Genomic DNA, 12,500 nt, shown 5'->3' on the forward strand with positions numbered 1-12,500 from the left:
AACAAATGAAGCAACAGAGGTAAAGAGCTTATGTTGCTCATTACCATCAAAACCTGAAAGGCTGTTAATAGTTAAAATGGTATTATTATCATCATCCTTCTGGTTTTCAATTAGCATAGTCTTCTATGGATTATCCCCGAACTAAAATTTAGTTTCCTTTTACGTATGGAATCTTAATCTTGCCAGCTACCGTCAGAACATACCTCTTCATATAATACGCAGTAAGTGTTTCACATTCCTCACAATGATATAAATGACAATATTGCCTCTGGCACAAGAAACAAACAGAATGATGATCATAATTGCTCAGCAATAACTCCCTTGAACAGGTATCACTGGAATTAGTAATAAATCTAGAAGACATCTTTTATAATCCTTAACACTTCAATCACAAAATCGACAAAGGGGGTCAGGTAAATCACTGACCCAACAACGTAAGAGTGACGCATGAACTGAGTTTATTGCCAGTAACTGCCAGATTGTCTCAGTACTTTACTAGTAGCCTAAGCCTATTTAGAGAAAATAAACTGGCTATTCTCTAGGTTTAGGATAAATGTCAGTATTAAACCAAGCTTTGAGGGAAAAGTACTATGAAATTCAGGGGACTTATATATACAAAATACTTTGGTCATTAAAGGGCATGTATTGGTAAGATACTTGCAAACACTGTAGTGTGCTTGTGTAACTTTTACTTTTGTTTTTCAAAGTTACTGTATATTGTATATTGTTTTAATGAGTGATCAATCTTTTTTCAGATGCCAGATGTGAGGAATTAATACCTTGTGGAGTGAGGCTTATAGTAAGTGTTGAACTTCAAAGCCACCAGTCCTTGCTTCAAAGTGATAAGCAGCTTTCAAAGGCACTTGACAGCTGTTTAGTGGTCTTGAATACTCTTTCAGATTCCAATCCATCAAGTAGGGATAACTGCATGGTCTCAGACTCTTCATTGTTATTACATAATGATGAGCAAGGAAACCTGAAAGGAATGTAAGTGACAATGTTTTCTGGTGATAGGTATTTTTTATTCTGGTGTTAATATATAGTAGCTCTGATAACGTTAGTGACTCACTGGTGTTCTTATATGATGAAAATATAATTAAATGATTTTGTTTTATAATACTTTATTCCTTATGTAAATATAACAAATTCAAGAGTACTGTAGGTCATAAATTAATTTCTAATAGGTTTAAAAGGTAATTTAGTGACATTATATGATTTATTAACCCCTAAATTTTTAGGCTTGATATTTGATTGTAGCCTTACATGGGTTTCTCACTTGAAAGTGTTAAAAGCTAAATGTCTTGAGGCTCTGAATCTTTTGAAGGTATTGTCCCATACATCATGGGGGTCAGACCGCAATACTGTTTTAAAATTATTCAAGGCTCTGATTTTTGCAAAAATTAGTTATGGGTGTGAAATATACTCCTCAGCCACCCAGGCCGATTAAAGATATTAGATTCAATACATCATGCTGGTATTAGATTGTCCACAGGAGTGTTTAGAACTTTAGACCTTTTCCGAAAGTCTTCAATTGTTTGGTATTGGTGTAGGTTGCAAAGACTTCCTAATTGTTTAGCCTATCAGACTGCAAGCCTTGTAAAGCACACATCATACTTTGAATTGGACCCAAAATTTCTGGAACCTTATGGTTTCCGGGTTAAACAATTAAAATACAGTCTTGATATAATTAGAAGTAAGGTGCTTCCATTTAAGGTATCATCAATGCCTTCATGGAAATAACCAGAGGTATGTTTTTGTAAATATTTTATTGGAGTTAAAAAGAATATGACTGACTTAGAATCTAGGGCTCTTTTTATGGAACATGTTGCAGAACATAGGGGATCAACTGTTATATATACTTATGGCTCCAAATCTGATGTTGGCGTTGGATTTGGAGTATATAGTAATGGTTTTAATTGTAGAGGTGCATTTCCTCTAACAGCTTCCATATTACTGCCGAACTGTATGGCATACTAACCGCTATTGAGAAAATGGCGTTGGAGAAGGAGGATAATTCTACCATTTTTGGTGATGCAAGGAGTGTCCCTCAAGCTCTCGAAGTTTTTAATTCTAGTATCACTATAGTTTTAAAGATTTTGGAATGGCTTTTTATTATTGGGCTGAGAAGTTTAATGGTTCGATTTTTGGGGGGTTCCAGCACACGTAGGTGTGTCTGTGAATGAGAAGGCAGATTTACTGGTGAATAATGCTGCATCCGAGTTGCTACTAAGAAGGTATCCCATTCCCTGTAATGATTTCCTATCTACCATCAACAAATTGTTTCATAATAATTGGCAACAACACTGGGATAGTCTAGATGGCAATAAAATGAGAGAAGTAACAAATATATATATCTCCTTGGAGGTATAACATGATGCCCCGAAAGTGGGAGACGTCTCTTTGTTGTCTCCGCATTGGTCACACTCGGTTGACACACGAGTTTCTGCTAAATGTCTAACATCAACCATATTGCGACGACTGTTTGGTAACTTTAACAGTGAGACCTTTTTTTGATCAAATGCCCCATTTGTAGTCCTGAAAGAAGTACACATCTGTTTGAGGCTCAAGGTGAGGATGGCAGGTTCATCCTTGCCCAGATTCTCGGACAAGATGTGTCGTACAACAATAGTGGTATTTTCAAATTTATTTCAAAAGCAGGTTTTCTGAAAGCTATCTAACTGTTATAACGATGTTTTTGCTCGTATTGTTTTAAACTGAATATTTATTTATTAATTTGTAACAAATATATCGGCGTCAATCACCTTAGATGTCAGGATGCCAGATAAATTATAAGCACTCAATCTATCTAGGGTCATCTCAGGAAAAGTCCAGCAAAATATATTTTTGTTGTGTTAATACCCTTTCAAGCCAAGACATATTTTTGAAAATGATTGACTAAAGGTAATTTGAAATATACAATTGTAGTAACAGGTATTCCCAGTAATATTTTTCTATTTATACCTCCCCTTACTTTCATATTGCTTCTCTTTGGAAGGTGTCTCTGGTTTACCCATAAAACAAAGTTTTTTTTTTTCCCTTGTCAATAGACTGCCTTTAATAAAATAATTAGAATTTAGCTGTTGATGGCAGTAACCAATGGCTTGGTGTAGCCTTTGCTGGTTGACAACCCCCAACTCAATATTATACTGATTTCGTGTTTTTTTTTTTTTTCTTTTTCTCTTTTTAGTGGTGTTTTCTGGATACGTTAGTAAATGCTTTATAAATTGTTCAAGGGAATTGTTTCTGACTAATGATCATCCACATTCCCTTTGTATCTTGTATATACAGGTGTATTTGTTTACTCATAACCCTCTTAATGAGAGAATACCGGTCACCAGAATGACCCTTTTTAGCAGGTGTCTAATGAGGTCGGATCTCCGCCCAGTAAACACCTGACCATAGCCCAGGTAGCTGTTATGGGATTGTCATTGTTCTGTGCGCCTCTATATGTATGTTTGTACGTTTACTTTCCCTATAAAATGTAAAGAAACCTCTCTCAATAAATCAGTCCTCTGAAGAAGTATCACGAAACTAGTCAGGACTTAATCGTATATTTCGTATTTTCATTTTCCCTGTGGTTCTTCTGCATATATATATATATATATATATATATATATATATATATATATATATATATATATATATATATATATATATATATATATATATATATATATATATATATATATAAATATATAAACACATATAGTATATATATATATATATATATATATATATATATAAATATATAAACACATATAGTATATATATATATATATATATATATATATATATATATATTATATATATATATATATATATAAACACATACAGTATATATATATATATATATATATATATATATATATATATATATATATATATATATATATATATATATATATATATATATATATATATATATATATATATATAGATGTGCACCCTCTTAACAAGAGAATGCGTTGATGAAGTCATTGTGCTCTTAAGGTTGGTGACCGGCAAGAGTGCTCTCGAACTTGGGGAAATTTGTCCCCCCGTTTGAATATAAATTTTTTTTTTTTTTCTCTCTCTCTCTCTCTCTCTCTCTCTCTCTCCTCTCTCTCTCTCTCCTCTCTCTCTCTCTCTCTCTCTCTCTCTCTCTCTCTCTCTCTCTCTCATCTTTTTCTTCTTCTGAATATTTTTTCGACCTTCTGCTAATTTTATAAACTTTATTTCGTGTTGCTGTCCCAACTTTGAGTAAAATTTCCCATATGTATATTTGTATATATTTATGTATTTGTGGTTTTTTTTTTTTTTACGTGGATGTTTCTATATCTGTTACTGCCACTGGCATGGATATTTCTACATATGTTATTGTTGCCTGCTTTGATTAATGGGAGGAGGTGTCACGGTTGGGAGGTATTTGCGCTCAAAGCTGTATGTGAGAGTATTGGATGATCTCAGCCATCCTGAAGATTACCTTTTTGTTGGAACTATTCTCAAGTGTTGGGTCTTCGGAATCCAGGGGTATCGAGTGCTTGGGGTAGGACTCTCGGCTTTTGGCCGGAAGCCTGTCATTACAGCTATTGGGAGGATGATTCCATAGTTTCTTGGTCTCAATCCTAACTGGCGGGCTCAGCATACACCCCCACTATATCTGTTTTGGTGCTATCATTCTTGTAGGGTATGGAGTGGACCATCTGGGAAGTATACTCTCACTGTGCCAATATTGGAGAGTGCAAATTTCCTTTCTGACGTGTGATTCCTTAGTATTCTTGAGCAGGTAAATCGACATTTTCTTTTTAATCTCAAACCTGTCCTATGGATTCTTCAAACAATGGACTCCGTTCCCTAGATACGTTGACCCTCCCCCGGCACGGTTGACGACCTCTGACATTTCTATTAAGGAAACTTCTGTTGATGACCTTGGAATTGGAAATGATCATTCTACTGATATTCCAAAATTGAGTAATTTGGGTAACATGACGAATCCTTCATATTACCCAAATTCCAATAGACACAAACTATGATATTCTCTATAAAGCATTTGAGTGCTATGGATGTATAAAAGAAATAAAAATGAAAAGAAGATGATAAATGGGATTCATGGATATCATACAGTAGTCATAATGAAGCATTTAAAGCATTAAGTAACATGAATAATATTAAAATTATTAACTTGAATGTCATGGCTGCTCTTTGCGATAAGATATCAAAGGATTTGGATGTATATAGGCCTGCCGACTGGTTTGGAAAAGGCGCTGATTTAGTTTTGCCTTCCCAGAGAAAGCCAAAACCACCAATGTGGCTTGTAGCTGAATCACAAGGGGTTACAAGATATTATTTCAAAATATGCAAATGAATTCAGGAAAAAAGTAGGACCTATTGCACCGGGAGATATATTTCATTTTGGAAAAAAATAGTTTCTTTATCCATGTCAAATCAAACACATAATCTGTAATACTGTCCAACCTAAAAACAGCTAATGATGATATTAAGTTAGATGTCAAACCCCACCTAATTTTATTTATGGAAGGGGAGTAGTTATTAACAGAGATCTGAATAATTCACAGAGGAGGAGATACTGGCCGTGTCTCCACTAATGGTATGGAAAGTTCACAAAGTCCCAGGTACGTCAATGATTATCCTTACTTTCCATGATGCTGATGTACCTTTCCATATTATTATTGAAAACGAAATGATTAAAGTACGAACATTCAAGCAGAGGCCACTGCAGTGTTTTAATTGTTTTAAATCTGGACACCCGTCTAAAGTTTGCAAAAATAAGAAAATGTGTGGTATTTGCTCCAAATCTTACCATGGAGAATATGCACTTGGAGAGAGGTGTTTAAATTGCAACTCGAATCATAATTCCACAGACAAGAGCTGCGAGTTGTATAAGTTGGAAGAAGCTGCCCTTAACAAATCTAATTTATAACATGTAAGTGTATGACATGCCAAGAAACTATTAAGTAAATCAAATAGCTATGCTAAGGCATTAAAATTGAACCCACCTAGTACTGCCAATAACTCTAGAAAAGGAAATATACCATCTGATAAAATGATGAATGATGAGGTAACCATATTACCTTCTAAGGCTTTACCACGGTGTATTAACACCAGGGCATTGCCCATCTCTGTACAGCCATTGTCCCCCATCACAAAAACTAGTACAAACCTCTCTCAGACCATGTCTTTGCCTGATTTGATGGAGGTTCCACTTAAAACCAGCTTATCTGATGCACCTGTAGTGGGAAAGGTGCAAAAATCTAGAATCCCACCGCCTATTAACCGTAAAAGAGTGAGACCTCCATCACTCTCACCCCCCTCCATTAGAAACATTAAAGTTATGACATCAAATAAATTTGATGTTCTGTCTGTTGATGTTTCTAATGAACCGGAATATAAATTGAATAAATTTGAAATTCAAGTTGAGGTCCACCATCCACCTCAACAAATAGATCAGAAGCACACACAAACAATTACACACACAAAATGACAAACATAAAAACCCAACACATCAAGACCATTTCTGAAGAAACCTACAGGTGATAATGTTAGATTCAAACTGTAAATGGGAAGACCTCATCTAAGATGTCTTTCAGAAAAAATCCATAGTTTTCTCCTCCATTTTGCAATGGAATTGTCAGGGATTAAGGGCCAGATATGAAGAACTTAAGCTCCTAATTCATGAACATTCCCCCATAATTGTATGTCTACAGGAAAGTATGCTCGATGCTAACACTCCTTGTCCTCGAGTATGATAGCTCTAGAACACCATATAATCAACAAGCAGGGAGCCATGGCAGAAGTCTCATGTACGTTCGTTGAGATGTTCCCCAAATACCTTTTTCTATTTGTACATCCCTGCAGGCAGTGGTTGTACAAATTGATATAGGAAGAAAATATACAAAATGCTTTCTTTACTTGCATCCAAATGATAATATTTTGTATGATAATTTAGTAGAGGTCATTCAACAACTCCCTGTACCTTTTCTCTTGCATGTAGATATGAATGGAAGGCATCCTTTATGGGGTAATGTTTTAGCAAACACAAGGGGCAATAATATATCATCAATTGTGGAAAATGAGGATGTTGGGCTCCTTAATACAGGAGAGCCCACACACTTTCATGTCCAAACAGGTATTTTGTCATGTATTGACCTATCATTTGCAACCTCTAACTGCTTTATACAGTCCAAAGGAGTCCATGCACAACACTTGAGAAGCTGGTCTAATCACACTACCAGCGGCTGCCACGAAGTGTTTAATCTCTTCCAACTGACATAGGTAATGTTTGAAGAACACTCTTGAAGATTTCCATCCTGTGTAAGCCTGTAAGCACATAGATTGGAAAAAATTTAAGGAAGAGGAAACTTTTCTATGGTTATGACCTCCTGGAATACTTTCCGTGTCAACCCTTCTGATGAAGTAGGAGAGTTTGGACTTTAGCTGTTTCAGAGAAAGATTAGATCCTGCTGACTCCCCTTTAAAAAGTTGACCACCTTTAAAGACCCGGCTCTTGAATAGGGTGGTTTTAAGGCACTCCATGGGGCACAGAAAAGAGTCCTCCTGTAGTGAAACAATCTTCCAGAGCCCAGAGTGTTTCGTGGGAAGTTCGTTATTTTGCCAAGAATACAGGATCTGGATAAAGGTTTACCTCCCCTGAATCTGAGAATTCAATGTGGCCATCATCCCTTGAAAAGGCCACAATCTCAGTGACTCTAGCACCAGAAGCCATAGCAAGCAAAAAGTTAGACTTCTGAATACGATCACTCAGAGAGGCAGAGGCCTTATATATCAAAGAGGCAAAGTGCAGGACTGTATCCAATGACCATGAAATAGCCTTGGGAGGTTGCATTAGGTTTCAGTTCTGCACAAGCCTTCGGGATGTTATTGAACAGCTCGCTATTGAGTTCGATATCAAAAGCATACGCGATTGGTCTAGTTAGTGCCAACGTACATGAGGCATTAGTTGTAGAGGCTAGACCGTGATCTTGTAGTGAAATAAAGAAAGAAATACACCAGTCCATAGAAATAGAAGAGGGTTGATGATTTTTCACGAACGCAACCCATTTTTTCCAGGAAGACAATTACAGTGGAACCTCTATATACGATTGCCTTTACATATGATTGTTCCAATATCCTAAGTAAAATTCGATCAAATTTTTGTCTCGACACCCGAAGTCATGCTCCAACATCCGACGTAGATCTTGTTTACGCCGGTAGATGGCAGCACGTCGGAGGGACCCCCATTGAGTGTCGAGTCGGTCAGTTCTCTGTTCTTTGTGCGCATCGTGTGGTTGTCCTCTGTTCGGTCTGTTATTAACAGTGCTTATTATCTTCCTTTTCTCACGTTTCATTTTTTATTTTACATATAATCATGGATCCTAACAAGCTTAGTTTCGGTACAGGTATTAGTAGTGGTGAGAAGAGGAAGAAGGCAATGCTTTCATTAGAATTGAAGCAAAAAATTATAGAAAAGCATGAGCGCAGTGTGCGTGTGACTGGTCTGGCTAAACAATATGGCCGGAAGAGGTCTACGATCTCGACGATCATCAAGCAGAAGGAAGCCATTAAAGCAGTCAAACCATCGAAGAGGATCAAAGTGAAGCAAAGAAAACTAAGATTGAGAGAGAGAGAGAGACAGAGAGACAGAGAGAGAGAGAGAGAGAGAGAGAGAGAGAGAGAGAGGAGAGAGAGAGAGAGAGAGAGAGAGAGAGAGAATGATGTTTATTGTCGAGCATGCAATAAAACAAGCTGGATAAGTGAATCCTTAAGATAAGTTTTAAAAAGTTATCGTTAATCTCTCTCTCTCTCTCTCTCTCTCGTCTCTCTCTGTCAGAATCCTATTTGAAGACAGGCAAATCTGTTGAGTTTATCTGGTCTTTAATGAGAGAGAGAGAGAGAGAGAGAGAAAGAAAGAAAAACGATAACTTTTTAAAACTTATTTTAAGGATTCACTTATTCAGCTCGTTTTATTGCATGCTCTACAATAAACATCATCTCTCTCTCTCTCTCTCCTCTCTCTCTCTCTCTCTCTCTCTCTCTCTCTCTCTCTCTCTCTCTCTCTCAGTGTTCTTTTATTACAAAGAAGTGTCATATTTAAGTGATGAAAATTAAAAATCAAAAAGAAATGAAAATGTAAAAGAAATATAAAATATAGAAATAAAAAAAAAGTAAATGAGCTAAGTTAGGTTAAAGTTCACGTAGTGAAGTTATAGTAAGTTACGGTACGTTATCGCATTCACCATCTCTACCTCCTCGCCGACTGTCCATCTCCTCCTGCGTAGCAAATCCTACACCTACGTTGGCCTGTCTCTAAGGTAAAGTAACAATAAAAACCCCTTTTTATTTATTCTTTATAATTATTTTTTTTACATCTCTCTTATATTATGCTATTGTATTATTGTTATGTGTAATTATGTGTAGTAATTTATTAAGGAGTTATCATAGGTTTTTGGGCTGTAGAACGAATTATACAAATTACAGTGTATTCTTATGGGAATATTTGCTCCAACATACGATTGTTTTAACATACGAAGCAGGTCCCGGAACGAATTGAGATCGTATGTAGAGGTTCCACTGTATTGTCGTTTTGTGGTGTTGGACTTGTACACTTCTATTATGTCAATTATTTCCTTTGCAACTCCGAATTTCCTTTGAGTCAGGAGGGTGAGAAAATCATTAACTGAAGGGTTTTCGTTATCCAAGAGGAAACGAAGACATTTGTCTGTTGAACAACCTGGGACAGCACTGAAGATGGTAGAGGATCTGGAGGGGTTTGAGTTCCAGAGCAAGAGTGTACCAATTGCTCTTTGGGGCACTTGGGAGCCACCAGCACTGCAGTTCCCCTTGAAAGTCCGCAGTTTTTTCTTTACTTTCAGTAGGAGGTTGAATGGAGGAAATAAGTAGATGTGAGACCACTGGTTCCAATCCAGAGACATCGCATCCATTCCTGTCGCTTCCAGATCTAAGTTTGGTGCTACATACCATGAAAGCTTCTTGCTGAAGCTCGTCACAAAGAGATCAATTTGCAGTTCTGGGACTTGCTCTAGAATGAAACAAAAGGATTTTATGTCCAGAGACCCTTTTGTTTCCTGAGGCTTGGATCTCGACAGGGTGTCCGGCGTCACATTGCGAACCCCTTCGAGGTGAACTACTGAGAGATGCCATTTCCCCCTTTTTGCTAAAGAGAAAATGGCTAGGATTACATGGATGATCTGAGGAGATCTGGAGCCCAGTCTGTTGACACAGTGTACTATGGTGGTGTTGTCGATGGCCAATTTGATGTGTGATTCTAGCTTCGGGCATAGTCTCTTCAGAGTCAGAAACACTACCATAGGTTCCAGAACATTGATGTAAAACTTCTGAAATGCGATCGACCACTGACCTTGCACTTTCTAGGAAGAGAAGTGTCCTCCCCAACCTTGTTCCGAGGCGTCCGTGTGAATAGTTACGGAAGGAGGAGAGTACTGTAGAGGGACGTGGCTCGATAGACTTTTGGCGGGGACCACGGCTTGGATCTGTCACGGCAGCGAACTGTAAAGACCCTAAGACCATTTCATGTTGCCATCTGGTGAGAAATTTTGAACGAAATACACACCTGACCGAGTTTGCGATTTCCTTTCTCTTGCCTTGTAGGAGAGAAAGGAGGTGTGTGACTGTAGATTCCAGTGAAGTCCTAGCCACTGAATTTCCGAGCTGGAGATAGCCTGGACTTCTTCAGGTTGATTTGGAAGGCTGTTTCAAGACATTCCAACTTCGTTGTAGCCCAGACTAACCAATCGTCCAGGTACACCATCACCTGAAGGCCTCTGTTCCGAAGTTGTTAGACAATGGCCTCGACTAGTTTCGTGAAAATCCTTGGAGCTATTCTTAGCCCAAAGGACTTAATTTTGAATACGTATGCCTTTCTTGCCAGTCTGAAACCAAGGTAGGTGGTGAAGCGCCGACCTATCGGAAGATGCCAATAAACCTAAGATCTATGGAGACGGTATAGGCCCCCGGTGGTAGTAAGGTCTGTACTTGCGAGATAGTCAACATCTGGAACTTGTCGTTTGGAATGAATTTGTTTTGTGTGGACAATTCCAGAATAGTTCGAAGTGTTCGAAACTTTCTTGGGCACGCAGAATAGCCGCCCTTGAAAGTTCATGGATTTTCTGCAACTGATGATTCCCTTCTGAAGAAGGTCCTGAACATAATCCTCCATAAAATGTGGGTTGAAAGAACCTCTTGAACTGGAGTGGTTTTTGTCTCAATTTCCAACCTAGCCCTTTTGAGACTATGCTGTGAGCCTAGGGATCAAATTCCCATTGATCCCTGAAAAGGTGAAGTCGTCCACCTACCAGAAGCTCCTCGTTGTTGCGAAGGACCTACAACTTTAGTCGTCCTTGGCCTCTAGTTCGACCGCCTCTTCCAGACCTTCCCCTGTTACCAGTGCCCTTCTTATGAGCTTTGGCAGGATGGAACATGGTAGTAGCTGTCTCGTACTCCGGGTTAAAGGCTGAAGACTGTGAAACGTACTGGGGAACCACGTACACAGTATGAGGGATGGCAGCAACTGAGGCTATCGTGACAGGAAAGGATTTTCTTCCCTTGAAGTGACTTCTGGGCTTCTTGTCCTTTTTATTGAGTTCCTTCATTGTGGGTAAATTTTTGTTTAGAGGAACTAGCCTCATTGTCGATAAGGCTCTTATTTTCCTGAGCCGCTTTGTCCATGAATTCTTTAACCAATTTCTCAAGGAAGAGATCCTTCCCCCAGATATTGAAGTCAATCAGTTTTCTAATTTCATATCTGATCTTAGCAGCGGCTAGGACGTGTTCTCTATATGCTCCTCTTGCTAGGAAGAAAGCTTGGAGATCCTTATGAAACGTAATTAGGTAAGTCTTCTCCAAGACAGGGAAGAGATCAGATTTGGAATAGTTCCCAGTAAACATCTCCAGATAAGATTGGAAAGAGGTAGAGGCAGAAAGTATCTCTTTAGCTTCCAGTTCTCCCTTTAATAGGGATTCGAAAATCTTTGGCAGTTCCTCATTAAACTGTTTGCCTCTGATGTCTTTATCTAGTTTTTTAACAGCGAAAGTATGTTGGACGTTCTCCTAGATGTTTAAATCACAAGGAAAGGCTAGTGAGACAGGTTTACATTCTTCTAGCACTGGGAATGGCCTGTCCATTACTGCTTTCATCACGGCCTCTAAGCTTTTAGAGGCAATAGGGAAGACAGAATCTTTGGGGGCCACAAAAGTGGCCTCTTTCCTGCCAAAGGCAGAAAGTTAGGTGTTGGTGAACTCAGCCGTCCTTACCTCCCTAACCAAAAGGGATTGAGCATTGCCATGATCCAGAACGATTGTTTCCTTAGGGATCATGTCATCCCTAATGGACGCTTCTGAGTTAAGTCTTACGTAGCAGTATTGATGGAAAGAATTCCATGTCTGAGACTGGCTTGGAACCCAAACCATTCCATCATGAAAAAAACATTCGGTTAAGGCCATATGTTAAGTATAGCGCCAATGGT

General features: G+C 38.2%; 1 protein-coding gene across 3 annotated transcripts in view; it reads left to right on the forward strand.

Moving 5' to 3' along the window:
• LOC137645739 (uncharacterized) overlaps positions 1 to 12,500 on the forward strand; it is a 542,683-nt gene that overhangs the window by 344,741 nt on the left and 185,442 nt on the right. For all 3 annotated transcript variants that reach the window (XR_011045344.1, XM_068378638.1, XM_068378637.1), the window contains exon 5: positions 756 to 987. Coding sequence is in view for 2 of the 3 variants with exons in the window: in XM_068378638.1 (XP_068234739.1) it covers positions 756 to 987 (232 nt within the window). In the remaining variant the exon portion in view is untranslated. The remainder of the gene's footprint in view (positions 1 to 755; positions 988 to 12,500) is intronic.

This window comes from Palaemon carinicauda, chromosome 8, assembly GCF_036898095.1.
Source record: "Palaemon carinicauda isolate YSFRI2023 chromosome 8, ASM3689809v2, whole genome shotgun sequence".
In the NCBI taxonomy this organism is placed as follows: Eukaryota; Metazoa; Arthropoda; class Malacostraca; order Decapoda; family Palaemonidae; genus Palaemon; species Palaemon carinicauda.